The 19,293-nt window shown below is 37.4% G+C and overlaps 1 protein-coding gene across 2 annotated transcripts in view; it reads right to left on the minus strand.

Moving 5' to 3' along the window:
• Positions 1–19,011, minus strand: part of TOPBP1 (DNA topoisomerase II binding protein 1) — a 61,933-nt gene extending 42,922 nt beyond the window's left edge. Inside the window, exons 1-10 of one of the 2 annotated variants that reach the window (XM_030329611.1) lie at positions 18,894–19,011; positions 18,176–18,266; positions 16,490–16,624; positions 14,658–14,801; positions 13,827–14,008; positions 12,512–12,708; positions 11,449–11,628; positions 10,343–10,512; positions 8,080–8,243; positions 7,683–7,930 (exon numbers count right to left, since the gene is read on the minus strand). In XM_030329611.1, the coding sequence (XP_030185471.1) occupies positions 7,683–7,930; positions 8,080–8,243; positions 10,343–10,512; positions 11,449–11,628; positions 12,512–12,708; positions 13,827–14,008; positions 14,658–14,801; positions 16,490–16,624; positions 18,176–18,259 (1,504 nt within the window). In that variant the 5' untranslated portion in view covers positions 18,260–18,266; positions 18,894–19,011. Of the gene's footprint in view, positions 1–7,682; positions 7,931–8,079; positions 8,244–10,342; positions 10,513–11,448; positions 11,629–12,511; positions 12,709–13,826; positions 14,009–14,657; positions 14,802–15,846; positions 16,012–16,489; positions 16,625–18,175; positions 18,267–18,893 lie in introns of those variants that run through there. The other variant, XM_030329612.1, reaches the window with a different exon arrangement.
• Positions 19,012–19,293: the final 282 nt, after the last annotated feature.

Consider the following 19,293-nt stretch of genomic DNA (forward strand, 5'->3'; position numbering starts at 1 on the left):
TCTTATGTTTTGTCCCCCTCCCTGTGTTTATGTTATTTTGCTTTCCTTCCCTTGTGTTCATCTGTTCTGTGTCTTAAAGTCCTCACAGGAGTGAAGTCATATGATATTTGTCTTTCTCTGACTAATTTCGCTTAGCATAATACCCTCTAGTTCCATCCACGTAGTTGCACCATGTGGAATTTTAAACTAATACATAAAAACAAACTGGCAATACTAAGTTCTTATAAGCTGCAAGTAAAACCCTAAAGTTATGAAGAGACTCAGAATAAATTAGCATGTTCTACAGCGGTCCTTTCCATTTATTTGAACAAAATCCTTCTATCCATCAGATCTCGTTTAGGAGCCCAATAAACACATCTTGATAAACCTAATACGAAGTAAGCACTCTCAAAAATAATTTTGCTTTAACTATAAAGAACTTGATTACATTCTAAGGAGCTTGGGGATTCTGTCAGGTTCACTATCATTAAACCCTTCCAAAGTAGGTAGACCACTAACTGCCAGAGAAAGGAAGATTTGAGAAACTAATCACTTGATTCCACCACGTACCCTTGGCTGAAGGATAATGCATAAAACTGCTGAGTCAGTCTGCGGCTTTTTTATGCCAAAACATCCTAGAAAATTGAGGATCTCCTGACATAATGTACTACTAAAGCATAAGCAAATAGTCTGACAAAAACCAATTTTTCAATATACCATTAACAGAAATAGTGTGGGGGGGGGGAACTGGACTGGTAACGAGGAAAGAAATTAAATGAGTAATTAAAAAACTCCCAACAAACAAAAGCCCAAGATGAGATAGCTTCACAGGTGAGTTCTACTAAATATTTAAAGAAGAGAGAATACCTATTCTTCTTAAACTATGCCAAAAAATAGAAAAGGAAGGACAACTTCGGAATTCATTCTATGAGCCAGCATTATCCTGATACCAAAACCAGATAAAGACACCACTAAAAAAAAAAAAAAAAAAACCATAAGCCAAATAACCCTGATAAGTATGGATGCAAAATCTTCAATAAAATATCAGCAAACCAAATTCAACAATACATTCAAAAAATCTTTCACCATAATCAAGTGGGATTTATTCCTGGCATGCAAGGATGGTTCAATATTCGCAAATCAATCAACATATCACATCAACAAGAGAAAGGATGAAAACCATACAATCATTTCAATAGACACAGAAACATTCGACAAAGTACAACCACCACTGATGGAAAAAACTCTCAACAAAGTACGTCTAGAGGGAACATACCTCAACATAATAAAGGCCATATATGAACAACACTCAGCTAACGTCATCCTTAATGGGGAAAAACTATGAACTTTCCCCCAAAGGTCAGGAACAAGACAAGGGTGTCAACTCTCATCACTTTCATTCAACACAGTACTGGAAGTCTTAGTCACAGCAATCAGATGATAAAAAGGAATAAGAGGCATCCAAATCAGTAAAGAAGTAGTAAAACTTTTACTGTCTGCCAATGACATGATACTATATATAGAAAACCTGAAAGAATCCACCAAAAAATACTAGAACTGAGAAACAGATTCAGTAAAGTTGCAGGACACAAAATCAGCATACAGAAATCTGTTGCATTTCTATACACCAGTAACAAAGCAGCACAAAGAGAAATTAAGAAAACAGTACTATTTAATAAGATATCTAGGAATAAGTAATAATAATAGAGGAATAAATCTAACCAAAAAGGTGCAAGACCTGTACTCCAAAAACTATAAAACACTCATTAAAGAAACTGAAGACAACACAAAGAAATGGAAAGACATTCCACCCTGATGGACTAGAAGAACAAACATTGTTAAAATGTCTATACTACCCAAAGCAATCTACACATTTAATGCAATTCCCATCAAAATACCAACAGCATTTTTCACACAACTAGAACAAACAACTCTAAAATGTATATGGAACCACAAAAGACCCCAAAAAGCCAACACAATCCTGAAAAAGAAAAGCAAAAGCTGGAGGTATCACAATTCTAGTCTTCAAGTTTTATTACAAAGCTATAGTCATCAAGACAGTATGGCACTGGCACAAAAACAGACACACAGGTCAGTGGAACAGAATAGAAAATCCAGAAATAAACCCACGATTACGTGGTTAATTAATCTTTGACAAAGCAGGAAGTAATATCCAATGGGAAAAAGACAGTGTCTTCAACAAATGGTGTGGGAAAACTTGACGGCAATGTGCAAAAGAATGAAATTGGACCACTTTCTTACATCATACACAAAAATGGATTAAAGACCTAAATGTGAGACCTGAAACGATAAAATTCCTAGAAAAGAACACAGACGGTAACCTCTTTGACACTGGCCATAGCAACTTCTTTCTAGATAGGTCTCCTGAGGCAAGAGAAACAAAAGCAAAAATAAACTATTGGAATATTACATCAAAATAAAAGCTTCTGCAGAGAAGAAAACAATCAACAAAACTAAAAGGCAGCCTACAAAATGGGAGGATATTTGCAAATACCTTTCCAGTAAAGGGTTAGTATCCAAAATATATAAAGAACTTCTACAACTCAACACCCAAAAAGCAAGAAATCCAATTAAAAAATGGGCAGACAATATGAACAGTCATTTCTTTAAAGAAAGCATCCAGATGGCCAAAAGACACATGAAGAGATGCTCACTATCACTCATCATCAGGGAAATGCAAATCAAAACTGCAATGTGCTATCACCTCACATGTCAGAAAGGCTAAAATCAAAAACACTAGAAACAAATGTCAGTGAGGATGTGGAGAAAAGGGAACCCTCATGCACTGTTGGTGAGAATGCAAACTGGTGGAGCCATTGTAGAAAACATTAGGGAGTTTCCTCAAAAAGTTAAAAATAGAACTACCCTATGATCAGCAATCACACTATTAGGTATTTGCCCAAAGGATATAAGAGCACTAATTCAAAGGGATACCAGAGCCCCTATGTTGATAGCAGCATTATTTACAACAGACAAGATATGGAAGCAGCCCAAGTGTCCAGTGAATGATGAATGGATAAAGAAGATGTAGCGTGTTCATGTGTGTGCATGTGTGTGCACACACACACACACGCACACACGCACACAATGGAGTATTATCCAGCTATCAAAAAGAAGGAAATCTTGCCATTTGCAATGACATGGATGAAGCTACAGAATATAATGCTAAGCAAAATAAGTCACTGAGAGAAAGGCAAATACCATATAATTTCACTCATATGTGGACTTTAAGAAAGAAAACAAACAGACAAAAAGAAAAAAAAATAAGAGACAGGGGTGCCTGGGTGGCTCAGTCGGTTACGGCTCCAACTCTTGATTTGGTTCAGGTCATGATCTGTGAGTTTGAGCCCTGGGTCAGGCTCTGCTTGGGATTCTCTCCCTCTTCCTCTCTCTGCCCCTCCCCTCCCTGCTCGTGCTCTCTCTCTCAAAATAAATAAACTTAAAAAAAAAATAAGACAAATCAAGAAACAGATTCTTAATTATAGAGAACTGGTGTTTACAAGAGGGGTGGTGAATCAGCAGGATGGGTTAAACAGGTCACTGGGATTAAGGAGTGCACCAGGTGATATACGGACTTGTCCAATCACTATACTGCATACATGAAACTAGTATAACACAGTATGTTAACTCACTGGAATTAAAGCTAAAAAAGAAAAAGATAAAATGCTGCAAATTCCCTTCTAGAAATATGATAGGCTAGACATGCAAAACCCTCTCATTAAAAGCACTTGAAAATATAGAATAAAATATTAAAGGCATCAGTACAAATGCAGAGCTGAATTTGCAAGAAAGCAAGAAATCAAGGACTGAAAATGAAGTAGTATCATGAATCCAGAGCACTGAGTGGTTACTAAAACTAATGGTTACCCTGAATCTATTTTTCCAGAAACTTAGATTCTCAGAATTCAGGAACATCACGTGGAGGGAAACAACTTAAGCCTTTGGTCTCACACAAACTAGAGGTGGGGCGGAGTACACAATGAGTAAACAAACCCAGAAACCCTAAAGGGAAATGTCTAGTTACAATGCAGACCAAAATCAATCAAACAACAACAAAAAATCTACCCTGCAAAGGAGATGACAAATACTTGATTTTGGCTTTGGGTCAAGGGGGAAAAAACATCTCTCCTGAGAATTTGTTATCATAGGCTGGGTCCTCAAAGTAGGTGAAGAGTACAAATTCACACTAGCCTGGTGGTCCAAAAAACATCCAGCCAATAAACTGAGACGTGTCCTGAGTTGGAAAACCCTTAGACTTCTGGCAGATTTAAATATGAACCCTTTCTAGAAGAACAAACCCTCACCGTCAAGCTTCTTAGAATTTCCAGAGGCCTGGGGCGCCTGGGTGGCGCAGTCGGTTAAGCGTCCGACTTCAGCCAGGTCACGATCTCGCGGTCCGGGAGTTCGAGCCCCGCGTCAGGCTCTGGGCTGATGGCTCAGAGCCTGGAGCCTGTTTCCGATTCTGTGTCTCCCTCTCTCTCTGCCCCTCCCCCGTTCATGCTCTGTCTCTCTCTGTCCCAAAAATAAATAAACGTTGAAAGAAAAAAATAAAAAAAAAATAAAAAAAGAATTTCCAGAGGCCTAATGAGTTTATAATATCACAAAGACATGAAGAAACTAGGCAGCATTAACAATACAGAGAACTACTTCTCCCCTCCATTCATAATACTGCAGTATGTTTAATGTGTTTCAAGAAATAATTAATAAGACATGAATACAGAATAAGATTATTAACAGAACTTCTAGGAACTGAAAAAAATAATTATTGAAATAAAAAATTTAATGGATGGGTTAAACACATTAGGCAATAGCTAAACAGAGAAACAGTGATGTGAAAGGAAATCCTGAATAAATTACACATAATAAATCACAGAAAGACAAAAAGATGAAATCAGAAGGGCAGGTTAAGTGATCCATACACAGAGTAACGGCAGTTAGAAAATATAGAGTGGTGAAGAAGCAATATTCAAAGTAATAATAGATGAAAAATGTTTTACAATGAAGTAAAAAGACAAACAAAAACCCCCCACTAATCCTTAATTTAGAAAGCACAATGAATTGCAAGTAGGACAAGTACATGGTAAAACTCTAGGATGCAAGAAATAAAAGGAGATATTAAAAAAGGCCAGAAAAAAAGAAAAAGACTTCCTACAAAAGAATAACAATTAGACTGAATGACTTGTCCACCAGCCACAGAAAGAGAACAATGAAATAACATCTCCCAAGGGCTCATCTCCCATGAGCTCTGTCTAGGACTGTATTCAGAGCAGAACTATTTTTTAAGGCAAAGGCAAAATAAACACATTAACAGAAACTGAAGGAATTTCTAAAGGATATATTTTATAGGAGGAAAGAAAATGATTCCAGAGGAGAGGTCTCAGATGCCAACAAGGAATGGGAAGCAAAGAAATCGCTAAATATGTTGATAAATCAAAACAAATATGGGCCACATGAAACAATAAGTATCTAATTGTGAGATTAAAAAAGACAATGAAAATACTAGCCCAAATCACATAAATTGAGTGTACTAGTGAGTGTGTGTAGAGGGGTGTGATTAGCAAGATGTTGAAGATAGTGTTATAAAGTTTTTGTACTTAAGATGAAGATCAGGGGCGCCTGGGTGGCTCAGTCGGTTAAGCGTCCAACTTCAGCTCAGGTCATGATCACACGGTTCGTGAGTTGGAGCCCCGCGTTGGGCTGTGTGCTGACAGCTTGGAGCTTGGAGCCTGGAGCCTAATTCTGACTCTGTGTCTCCCTCTCTCTGCCCCTCCCCTGCTCATGCTCTGTCTCTCTCTCTCTCTCCCAAAAATAAATAAAAACATTAAAAAAAAAAAAAGATGAAGATCAAAATACTGATTAACTTTAGATTTCAAGTTATGATGCACCTTTAAGTTCCAAGGGTAATCACTGAAAATAAAAACAGATCTAACTCCTACATTAGAAGAAGGAAGACAGAGAGTTGGGAGACTGAGGTAAGAGGGGGCAAGCTCAAGCTACCCAAAAGAAGGCAAAAATTTTAAACAAAGAAGCATAGAAAAATGAGACAAACAAAAAGCACAAAATAAGATGGCATAAAATAATAAAAATAGATCACAAGTAACAATAAAAGAAAACTGACCAAATTTGCAGTTAACAAAACAAGTCAGTCACACTAAATGAATACTCACACGAGGCACAGATAGTTGTATTAATATCAGATAAAACAGATTTTAAGGAAAAAAATTAGGAAAATGAGGATCATCATGTAATAAAACATCAAGATATATTAAAAAATTATATCTGACAGAACTACATGGAGTAACTGTCAAAGCCACCATTATGGTGGTGGAGTTTAACATCTCTATTTCATTAATTCAGATACAGCAGACAAAACATGGTATCATATGCATGTATAGAAACCTCCACGCAATCACAGAGGCATGGTTAAGAACAATCTCAGCCAGGGGCGCCTGGGTGGCGCAGTCGGTTAAGCGTCCGACTTCAGCCAGGTCACGATCTCGCGGTCCGTGAGTTCGAGCCCCGCGTCGGGCTCTGGGCTGATGGCTCAGAGCCTGGAGCCTGTTTCCGATTCTGTGTCTCCCTCTCCCTCTGCCCCTCCCCTGTTCATGCTCTGTCTCTCTCTGTCGCAAAAATAAATAAACGTTGAAAAAAAAAAAAAATTTAAAAAAAAAAGAACAATCTCAGCCGTACTGTTTGCACCGGCAAAAAAAAGACACAATATAAATGTCTATAGGTGGGAAAATGGATACAATGTGGTGTATTCACAACCAGTTACTTGGATTAGATAAATATCTCTCATGGTTGGAGGAGAATAGCAAAAAAGTACTTACCATATGTCATTTATATAAGTTAAAATACACACAAATTAAAGAGTATATACACTGCAAACATATACACATGTAAACTATAAGGAAAATGGGGAGACCTACAGCAGGCTTTTGGTATAGTGGAATATTCTATTTTTTTTTATACCTAGGTAGTAGCATATGGTTATGCATCACATTATTCTTCATATCTTTCTCAATGTACTAAATATTTCACAGTAACTTTTTAAATTTTTTTTTGCATTTATTTATTTTTGAGAGACAAAGAGTACAGTGGGGGAGGGGCAGAGAGAGAGGGAGACACAGAATCCGAAGCAGGCTCCAGGCTCTGAGCTGTCAGCACAGAGCCCGACATGGGGCTCAAACTCACAAACTGTGAGATCATGACCTGAGCTGAAGTCGGACACTCAACCGACTGAGCCAACCAGGCGCCCCTCACAGTAACTTTTTCTTAAACAAGAAGAAATGCTGCTCACAACTCTTCACTGGCAGTTTTCCTTCCCATTCTGAGAAGATTACATACAGAGGTCACAGTTCACAGTGCAGCACTGTATGCATTAAAGATCACAATAACCAAGTAAGAGGTAATTCATTACAAGGTTAAAATAAAAATTCATGCTGTTACAAACTCACACAAAGTGATGATGGTATATAAAACAGATCAAACTGGAGATAGTTGAAGAGAGGAGGAGGTCAGAGGGTTCAGCACCTCTTGGCCTTGCCTGCTTACAAAAAGTAACAAACGTAAAACATTAAGAAAAAGGTTCAACTTAAAATCTAGAAAACCTGGTAGAAATCACATATGATGCATTCCTCTTCTAAATTTATGACTGTAAATACTAATCAACTATTTCTTACCCGCTGTTGTGTTATTATTTACATACTGAGAGAGGAGATCTTCATCAGCTTGCTCATGTTTTCCATCAGGAGTAGAGTCCTTCTTGGAGGAGCTGTTGTTCTTTTTTAAAGGGGCTGTTTGACTTTCAGGTTTATCCGAAACTGGAATTTCCACTGGTTGGTAGTTAGCATGGATATATGGCTCTTCAGGAAGTATATAACCTTTACTAAAACACTCTAGCAACCATTTTGCTCCCACTACATGAGGCCTACAAAAATAGTACATAATTATATATTAGTTCAAACTATAAAGACCATCATCCCACTTGCCATGCTGTTTCCAAAGCCGCATGGATATGCAATTTTAAGAAAAATCATTACAGAGTAGAAAATGCATTGATATAAAAACTGACAAAACCTGTGAGCCGATTTATCCCAAAACTGCTTCAATTCATCATCATAATCTCCCACAATAACATGAGTTACATCTTCATTGAGCTGATTAAAACGAACTCCACCTCCACTGTTAATAAGCCTTCTCAGTTTATCGAGCTTTCTGCCACTAAAACCGCAAAGATATATCTGCAAAGAAAGAAAATATCTACTTTAGATTAATGCATTGAAGATGGCTTATTTCTCTCAACAGAAAAAGAATTATTAAAAAAATATATATCTAAATCCATTGTGTATAAATAAGACAACTCATGTACATTTAAAATACATTAAGAATGGAATGTATTCTGAAACTTGGATTTTTTTTTTAACAATTCTGAAATTTTTACTATTACTTCTTCACAGTTCTATAGCATCATCATCCTTCACAGTAGACACCTGATATGTATTTTAAGGCTTTAATAAAATAGAAGCTAGAATTCAATTATCTTCTGAATATTAGTGCACAGCAATGTCTAAAATGCCGGTAGCTTCTTAAATATTGAATATCTTACTATTTGTAAATTTTAGATTATAGAAATAAACTGGAGTTTATATGTCTGAGTTCAGGAAACCTGGGTTTAAATTTTGGCTCAGCTGTCAATAATTAATTACATGACCACGGTAAGTTACTCAGGCTCTTTAAATCAATTTTCTTACCCGTAAATTAAGATACCTTTTACACAGAGTTGATTACACAAGATAATTTAAGTCAAGCTGAGGATCGTGCTTTGACAATAATACATATGCAAAAATTTATTTTTAACTATCAGTATGTATGTATTGAAACCAATTTAATAAATATAAAAATCGTTTTCATCTCTATTTTACATGTGTCCTTAAAAAAATTTCTTAAATGACAAATCTATTCCTAACTGCATTTATATCCCAAATTAAATAACCTCCATTAGAATATATTTGAACAAAAATGAGGAATCATGATTTCTGTCACATAAATTTCCTATAAGAATAATTAAAAGTCATATCCAGAATTGGCAGGGTCTAGGATAAAAAAGATTATACAAGATACTCTCTGTTCTGCTAATACGTTGGTAAGTTTTTATTAGTTTTTTAATGTTTATTCATTTTTGAGAGACAGAGACAGACCATGAAAGGGGGAGGGCAGAAGGGGAGAGGGAGACAGAGAATCCAAAGCAGACTCTAGGCTCTGAGCTGTCAGCACAGAGCCCGACATGGGGCTCGAACTCACAAGCTGTGCGATCATGACCTGAGCTGAAGTTGGACGCTTAACCAACTGAGCCACCCAGGAGCCCCATAAATCGGTAAGTTTTATAAGTTTAGAAGGATAAGGTAATTTGCCCAATTTCCTCTCTTAACAATAAAACAGGGTTACATCTTTGCTATTGAGAATTAATGTATAGCCTATTCACTCTACAAGTAGAAAAATTATATATATGTATTTTTTAAAGTTTATTTATTTTTAGAGTGCACATGCGAGTGGGGAAGGGGTAGAAAGAGAGAAGGAGAAAGACAAAACCATGCTGACAGCATGGAGCCTGAGGCAGGGCTGGATCCCATAAGTGTCAAGAGGTTGACACTTAACCGACTGAGCCACCCAGGCACCTCTACAAGTAGAAATATATTAAATAAGTATTCAGCTCTGGAGATAAATAGCATAGGATGTTTTCATCAAGGCACTTATAAAACAGTTATTCATACATTAAAAAATTAAGTAGCCCAAAGGACACTAAACAAAGCAGCGGGTCTAATGGAATATAGGACCCTGGAATAAAGCCTAGGAATATAGGCTTTGGAGTAGATGGCTGTCTACTTAATGTCTGTGTGATTCTGAACAAGAATTTTAATCTGCTAAGCCTCAGTCTCAGGGTAATACTCATTTTAGATTTGTGGGAATTAAATGAGATTATATACAACATATTAACAACATGCACAGTCTAACATGTTAGAAACACTTATTAAGTGACAGTTATAAATAAAAATCCATTAAGTGGTTCAGAAACTAAGTGGTCTCAAAACAGAGTAGAAAGATTACTGGTTAGGATGGTTCAGAATTGAATAAAAACTTTGAAAGCTACAAATGAAGGCACATCCCAGGCAGAGGGACCCTGATAGCTAAAGGACAGATATGGCCTAATGTTTGCCTCTGCTTAGCTAGGGTAAAGGTTTACATAGACAAGGAGCAAGCCCAACTCTGAGGTGTCTTCAAAGTTAGGCTAGGTAGCACTGATGTATATTATCACTGCAAGTATTACATGATAAAGACATACCCGACAACCATCTAGTAAATCTTCAGGTGCTTGAAATGCACTGACATCCAGATTTTCTAGATTTTCAAGTGTAGGCTCCACTTTGCTATTAAGAACTGAATTACATATCGATTCATTTATGCAACTTGCAGTGATGTTGGAAATATGGCTGACATCCGAAAGAGTACGACCTATATATCAAACAAAGATGTAGAAATTTATGGAGATAAAAATGTGATTACCTACTTCCCTATAGATTAACTTTTCTTATACACAAAGGGCTGTGAACAATTTTCAAAGTAAGAATCAAATGTTTTTACTGAAGTCTTGGTGGCCAAGTGAGAAGGGAAAATGAAACTAACTTTCACATCTTTTTCAAATAAAAATAAATTTAATATATTTTAATAGTGGCTTGCTTCCATTAAAAATCTGAAGTTGCTGGCTGTAGGGTCCAGGAAAGAAAAAAGCATAATATCTCATAAATTGCCAACATGGCACCTATAAGATAGAAATGATTTTAAATTTTACATGAATACAGATGGTCTATAACAACTGCAGCAAACTAATAAAAATGTATTACTATCTGAACATCAGTCAAGTTCTGAAAAATTCTTTTAAGTCTTTATTAGTATTCTTGATTTCTTTAATCATCTTTTGCGTTCAATCAGAAAAAGAAAAAAAAATACATTCATTATAAAAAGAAATACCAGGAGTTCTGGACTAATTTTCATACAATTTAGTTATTATACAATTATGCCTGGGAGCATATCAAGAAAGAATGACATTCCTTACTATATCTAACTGATTCTATTTACAAATCAATTCTTACATAGAAAACTGTTAAAAATGACTGTTTACTGGGGCGCCTGGGTGGCGCAGTCGGTTGAGCGTCCGACTTCAGCCAGGTCACGATCTCGCGGTCCATGAGTTCGAGCCCCGCGTCGGGCTCTGGGCTGATGGCTCGGAGCCTGGAGCCTGTTTCCGATGCTGTGTCTCCCTCTCTCTCTGCCCCTCCCCCGTTCATGCTCTGTCTCTCTCTGTCCCAAAAATAAATAAACGTTGAAAAAAAAAAAAAAAAAAAAAAAAAAAAAAAAATGACTGTTTACTTTAATCCCACTGAGACTTACTATCAACTGTGTTGATCTGGCCAGTAGGAGTTGAAGTATCAGGTACAGTCTTTGTTTCCGGTCGAGGCTCTGTCTTGTATATGGATTCATCCTGACAAAAACCTTTGTCAACACTGTCAAAAAACCACTGTGTGGTCACACAGTGTACATTCCATTTCTTGGCACATTCATATTTTTGACCTATTATGTTTATTAAGAAACAGAAAGAGAAATGTAACCATTAAAATCTATCTCTGTAGAAATATTCATAGTATTATAGGTTATGGGGAAAAACTCACCTGAAACAAAATTAAAGTTACCACTTCTTATTTTCAAACAGTATGCTATACAGTATATTAAAAAATAATATTTTAAGTTATTACCCAACTATATTTTCCATGTGTTGTGTAAATACACATGCCATATAAGGGGGTTTAATCTCTTAAAATTGAGTAATTTATGGGGTGCCTGGGTGGCTCAGTCAGTTGAGAGTCTGACTCGAGATTTAGGCTCAGGTCATAATCTCAGTTTGTGGGTTCGAGCCCCATGCTGGGTTCTGTGCTAACAGCACAGAGCCTGCTTGGGATTCTCTCCCTCTCCCACTCCACGGCTCATGCTCTCTCTTGCTCTCTCTCTCAAAATAAATAACATTTAAAAAAAATAAAATAAAACTGAGGAATAAATGTGGGGTAACTGAAATGGTAATGCATTTTCTTCTTTTAACTGCCTCATGTGCTGCAAGGTATATCTGCAGGTTACAACTTGTAGTTCATCTAATAAAGCTGATTTGTTCAATTAAAAACTAAGCCAAGCCTTTTGTCATTAGAAAGAAATGTAATTTAGCTACATTAGCCTTTTTTTTATTCATCCAAATTTCTTGTCCTGTAAGTTTTTTTAATGATCTGAATAAACCTGGATAGTCATGTAATTTTTATACAGATTGTGAACCAAACTCTCTTTGTAAGATTTCAGGGGAAAAAAATATACCAGATTTGTAACATATCAGAAGGAAAAGCTATTCTGTAAACATCTTCCAATGTTAAATACTAGAGAAAATTCTGTACTTTTTTGCATATAGTTTTACCTTTCGGTTCTTGCACAATGAGGTGTGTACATTCATTCATTTTCAGTTGTCCCATGTATTGACCTCCATGCTTAACTGTGAGTCGCTGAATTGCCTTTCTTTCTGAGCCACACAAGCCAGTCACACAGATTGTGCAACCAAGAAAAATAGGACACTTGAAGTCTTCCATGTTTATATCAGTATATCTGGCTATTTTTCTGGGGAAAGTAAGTAACAAGGAAAAAAATAAACATTTTAATATACTAGTTTAAAACTTACCAGAATAATAATGACAACAGAAATCATTAAGGCTTTCCTCATTTTTTTAGGATTTTAATCATTTTTAAGGGAAACTGACAAACATGCAAAATTACACTAATTGCTCATCTAGCTCAACACTATGTCACTAATGAAAAGTAATACTTCAGATAGAGTTTCTCAAATAAAACTGTTTTGAGGGAAAATATATTTCATTAACTCTTTAAATCCATGCCAAAGTGGTGTGTTTTCCAAAATTTTAGGTCTGAAATACCTACAAACTCAAAACGATCTTGGTTGCCTACCAGAAAAGGAGACTTTTTTTCCTTCCCTTATACCATATGGATAATATGCAAAGATTTTTAGTTGAATACCAACAAAAATATCATTACCATTTTGTTTCCATGCAAGACAGACATGCTGGGAACGCAGGTTCCGATGTGGAGACATGTTTAGGATGTGTTGGACAGTGCTGAGAGGAAGACTGGAAAAATGCCTATTCCTAAGGTCTATGAAGGCAAGCATGTATCCTGCTTTGCTCACTATGTATATCTAACACCTAAGCTCAGGCCAGGTACGTAAAGTGAGCTTGATTAACATTTGCTGAAGGACGACAACTTAGTCAATGGCTTACATATGTTTACATTCAACTTTATACAGGCCGACATCTTTGGGAGGGAATACAATTGCCAAAATGGTAATTCACTCTCCATCTTAATATATGGGCAGAGTAGTAGAAGGGTAATGCAACTTAAGAGTGACAATTGCTACAGTGATCATCTCAACTATTTTACAAGCATTTACTGCTGCTAACAATTTTATCATCAAAGCATTTCTTACCTTGAAGCTAGTATTAAATCAATAGCCTATTCTACCTATTAACTAATACCTTGATAATAAGAGCCTGCAGATTCTGCTCTCTTGTTTTCACTGAAGGGTAAGAACCCCACTTTTTGTCCCTGAATAACAAATCCCGAAAGAACAACATAAAACCTCCCCTATAAAAACCCACAATAGGCCAAAATGATCACATGTATCATTTTTTTTAATCTAGAACACATCTAAATGTCTTTCTTACTTCTCTTGTGACTTCTCCCAAAGTGTTTCAATCCAAGAAGGAAGCAAAATAGGTTTCTTTAGGTTTGCAGCAACTAAATATTTTTTGCTGCCAACTTCTCCTGCAATAAGGTGAGTTACTGATATATTAAGATCTCTGTATACGCGTCCACCCATCATTTGTACATATTTATGAACTTCTTCCTATAAACCCAAAAGAAAATATGTTAATACTAAAGCAAACATTATCTCTGCCATTTTTAATACAAAGACTCATAAATATCTTTTGTTGTTGTTAGCTTTAAGGCACAAATGTTTCTTACCACTATAAAGTTAAATAATCAAATTACTTTTTGTATAAAGATAAATATGAAATATAAATTCAAAAATAATTACCTTCACACATTATTTTCCTATATTTGTTTCTCTCAACTCCATGAGTTTATTTCTTTTAAATACAAATTTTATACATTACATATAAAAATACATATTTTTATCTCTTAGAAAGCATTATCAAAGCATTTCTTACCTTGGACCTAATGCTAAACCCATAGCCCGTTCTACCTGTCAACATTTTTTTATAAGATCGACCATCTACAGTGGAAAAAATATGACTCAAACTCTAACTCATCAACTGCAGAAAGGAAATAGGGAGTTTTCTTTCAAGTAGTCAGTTTTCAATTAAACAGATGCTACTGTATTCGTTAAAATAGAAAAGACTGTACACTGTTGTATACTGACTTTGTGTAAGCCATGAACACCAACTACAAAGTCTTTCAAAGTGTCTCCTACACAGTGGAAGATTAAGCGTGGAGATATATATATATTGGTCATGATTTTCCTCAACACTTACCCTTTTGTCTTTTTCCAGGCTTGTACAAGATACAGTTACATCAGACATAACCATATTAAAAACTGGATGTTCGGCTCTTGGGACACATCGCTGGTGGTGCATACAAAATATGACTACTTGAGGGCCAACAATTCTGCAGCCAAGCTATAAAAAGAGGGAGAAAGTTTAGTATGTAGGAAAAGACGTCCTGTATTATGAAATTACATTTTGTAATATTTACCAATTATTTACAGAAGGTGATGACCACTGCAGAAAAATCACCAAATTGTTATAAGAAAAATTATTTAATTTCTTAGGGACACAACACACTAAATAAACACACATGCAAATCAAACAATGCAGTCTATCAAAAGAAATAAGCTTCAAGAGCCACATCAGTCAAAGTTGTCACCAAATTTTAATCTCTAAAACAAACATAGCCTTAATGATAGGGTGTATGAGTAACAGTCTTATGCTATAATAATTAGGAAATATCCATTATATACTTTTTAAATGAAGTACCCAGCCAACCAAGCAATTTAAAATAATAAGAGCCTCACTGATCCCCTTCTAAAATACCTACACTGTCACACACAAAAAAAATAATCCTAGGCAGTTTCTACATCTGCGTTTAAACACTTTGTCTTCAACTCAATGTCTTTCCAAGATGCACAAAGACTTCTCTATGGTATCACAGATTGCTAAAAAAGTGACCTTTCATTTCATTGATAAATGAGTTAACAAAAGTGACAGTCTTGCTCAACATCAGCACATTCAAGCCAGAACTAAAAAGTCTGTGGGTGATTTAAATTTTTTTTTTTTTCTCAACGTTTTTATTTATTTTTGGGACAGAGAGAGACAGAGCATGAACGGGGGAGGGGCAGAGAGAGAGGGAGACACAGAATCGGAAACAGGCTCCAGGCTCTGAGCCATCAGCCCAGAGCCTGACGCGGGGCTCGAACTCACGGACCGCGAGATGGTGACCTGGCTGAAGTCGGACGTTTAACCGACTGCGCCACCCAGGCGCCCCTCTGTGGGTGATTTAAATCATGACTGATTTAAAGATCTAAAAGGCATATGATTACTGCTATCTTTTTGTTCAGCCATAGGAAAAGTGAATTTTTAATGCTATTGATTCTATCTGACAAGGAATGTTATTTCCAAAAGGAGGGTAAGACCAACAATGCTTTTGGCAAAGGTGGGCACAGACCTTCCATAAATTGTGCAGATACTGCATCTACCTACTCTTCTATGTTTTCTTCTCCTTCAAACAAGAATCACTTCTTTGTTATCTGCATGGAATTACAGCCAGTTTACTTTTATTTCAATGCTTCTCTCTTGTCCAGACACCAAAAAAGTAATGAGTCAGTAGACTCTGGAAATCAACAAAAAGAAATAAGATGGCTCATTGGTATATTGCAATACTCATCTCCAAAATGCTTCTTTCTTAGCATATAATGTTTCAGACCCTGAACAAGGTACAGGTACTAAAATTCAGTGTGTAAGAGCACAAAGGAAAGACAGTAAGTAACCAAGAGTTACGTTGAGATCTCTTCCTATCTTTACTGAAAATTTTGCAATCAAACTGAGTTTAAGTACAGAACTCCATCACTAAAATGTTTCATTACTATAGAGTTCACTTAAACTAAATGAAGTTAAATCTTCTAAAATACAAAAGCCTATTGTAACATTATTAGCCTTTAAAAGTATTATTCTAGTCTCCTAAAACCAAAGGATTCCTCTATATTCATAATCTGCATAATATTTCATGGTCGATAAAGAATTTATATCCACTGAAGCAAAAACAAAATGAAAATCAGACTACGGAAGGAACACACTAAAAGTTGGCAAACCTTTTTGAGGTGATCAAAGACATTGCCACTAAATGGGTCACAGATATAAAGTGACCTATCATTCTCCTTCATGTTTAATGCCTCTTCTTCTGTAATAATCTGAAGATATTCTTCTGATTGGAACTCTTTTATTGACTGAAAGAAAAAATGAAAGAACGCACCTGAAATTTTTCTCCTGTATTTAAGTCCTATAAATTTGACCTTCAAAATCCATCTACAATCCAATCTTTTTCCCTTTGAAAGCTACCATCATCTCTCCCCTCGACCTCTGCAGAAGTTTCCAAAGTGGTTCCTTCTCTCTTCCTTGCCCTAAATCTATTCACCAGATAGCAGCTAGTAATCTTTCACAATACAAATCAGGTGATGAGTCTGGGCCCCTGCCTATCTCCCCATTATTACCTTCTACCTCTCATCTCTCTTGCTTACTCTTCTCTAGCCTCCTGCTTTCTTGCTGAGCCTGGAACAAGCTAAGCATGACCTCATTAGAGGTTTTGCTCTTGTTCCCACTACCTGGAATATTCTTCTTCCAGGTCTTTACCTGACTTGATCCGTCACTTCAATCAGATATGCTCAAATGGAAAAGCAAAAGTCTTTACAATGGCCCTCAAGGCCTTTTACATGACCTCTTTACTCTTACTCTCTAAAGCACCCCTTAATATTCTTCCCCCATCCCTTGTTCACTACACTATAGCCACATTAATGTTGGACAGACACTCCCAAGTACTTTCTCAGGGGCCTGTGTATAGTTGTTCTCCCTGCCTGAAAGCTTCACCCCAGACATACACATGGTTAACTATCTCAACTCCTTCAACTGCACTCAATTATCATCTTCTCCATAAAGCCTTCACTGATCATACTCCACTTAAAATTGTAACTTCCCTCCTCCCCCAGCAAACATCCTCTAGAACCCCTTAACCTGTTTTACTCTTTTCTCTTCCCATAGCACTTAGCACCTTGTAACATATAGAGTTTACTCATTTATCCTGCCTGATTTATGTCTAGTTCCTCCTGCTAAAATAGAATGTAAGCTCTGAGAGAGCATGGACCTTTGCCTGTTGTGATCACTGATGTATCCCAAGTACTAGAACAGTCCTTAACAGGTCATGACACTCAATAATTATTTGCTGAATGAACTTGAGAGAAAAACCTGCTACAATAATGCTTCTTAAACTTTAATATACACAGTAATCACACTGAAGATCTTGTTAAAATGCAGGTGCTAACTGGGAAGTCTCAGTTGGGCCCAATGTTCTGCATTTCCAACTCTACTAATGCTACTGGGGTCTGTGAGTAGCAAGGCTCTACAAAACCCCCTACATCTTCCCATATTACACTGTACACAATGAAACATAGTTTTAACGCCAAAAAATTAAGTGTAACCAGTACACAACAGATTCATATTTCTTCAACACACAAAGGTCTACTCTGATTAGTACACACAGAAAGAAATGTAATTTCCAAGAATAGCAGGTGTGTTACTTTCAATAAAAATGTCCTAATAGACTTATGCTCTGCAAAATACACAATGTTTACATCAACCCCAAAATATGTATCACATCTATATTAATATAGACTACAGTAAAACCTCAAAAATAACTAAGACATAAGAAGCCCAATAAATCAAAAACACTAAAAAGGAGAAAATGAATTCAGAGCATCAAACAAGGCGTTTTCAAGCACCCTTACCTCAAGAGCTTTAAAAAAACATTCGGTATTGTCTGAAGACTTTAAAAACTTCACAAGAAACGGTTCTTTGTCATTTCTGGACATTTTTGAACTGTCAAAATAAGGGAGCCATTAACAAGACAAAAACACATCCCGTATGAAGTTAAACGTTAAGAGCAGCTATTTTTCTGTGCTGACAACAACTCCCAAGGATAGAGATGCTGGCTTTGCCCAGGAATTCGTTTACTAGTTTCTAAGAAACGCTAGAATGTGGGTAAAGTCGAGAAAAAAAAGTGACAACAACAATCCATGCAAATCAGAAAACGACATTAATGTCCCTAAATTGACTACACTCAGGGCTTTTGTTATGGGGCTCTAAGACCCCTAAGCCCATGGGGCATTCAGTTGCGCTTAGCTTAAAGATACACAGAACGAAACTGTCCACGACCCTCGAGGTTTGTTCACTCCTCAGTAAACGGACTTCAATATATAAACGGAAAGCCGGTTAGCAAGGTCATGCCCCTAGAAGGCCGAATGCTCTTGCTCGCCAGCTCCCAGAGAAAGGCCCGACTCTAGGTTCAACCGCAGTCACGTCCTCTCCGGCGTCAAAGCCTCACCCGCCGGTCCGAGGGCCATTTACACGGACGGGAGAAACGAGGGCCCTAAGGCCAGGGGAAGTGTAGCGACCCCCCAATCAGGGTGAGGAAGGAGCTGGGTCCTCTCTCCGTGCCTCCCTCACCTCGGTGGAGCCTGGGGGTCTTCGGGCGGCGAGTTAGGGTGCACGTGGCCCGCAAGACGGTGGCTGGGGTCGGGCGCCACACCGGCGCACACCCGCCGCAGCCGGCGGCGCCCCCGACCCGAAGCAAACGTAAAACCCGGAAATTGCTGAGGCCGCGAACCGACTTTCGCGCCAACCGCGCGGAGGCGCCCGCCTCTTCCGGCGGAAGTGAGCTCGTCCGCAGTTGCAGGAGGAGGGCGGAGATGTCAAAAGTCGCGGTGGCGGGGGGTTTAGTGCTATTGCAAGCTGGCTTAGGGGTTACAAGGGCTTAGGGCTTTGGGTGGGGTGGGTGCGTGGGCAGGGGAAGGGGCGCTAAGCTCCCCTGGGAGTTGGCAAGCTGCTCACGGGAAGACCTGGCACA

This window comes from Lynx canadensis, chromosome C2 (assembly GCF_007474595.2).
Source record: "Lynx canadensis isolate LIC74 chromosome C2, mLynCan4.pri.v2, whole genome shotgun sequence".
Lineage (NCBI taxonomy): Eukaryota > Metazoa > Chordata > Mammalia > Carnivora > Felidae > Lynx > Lynx canadensis.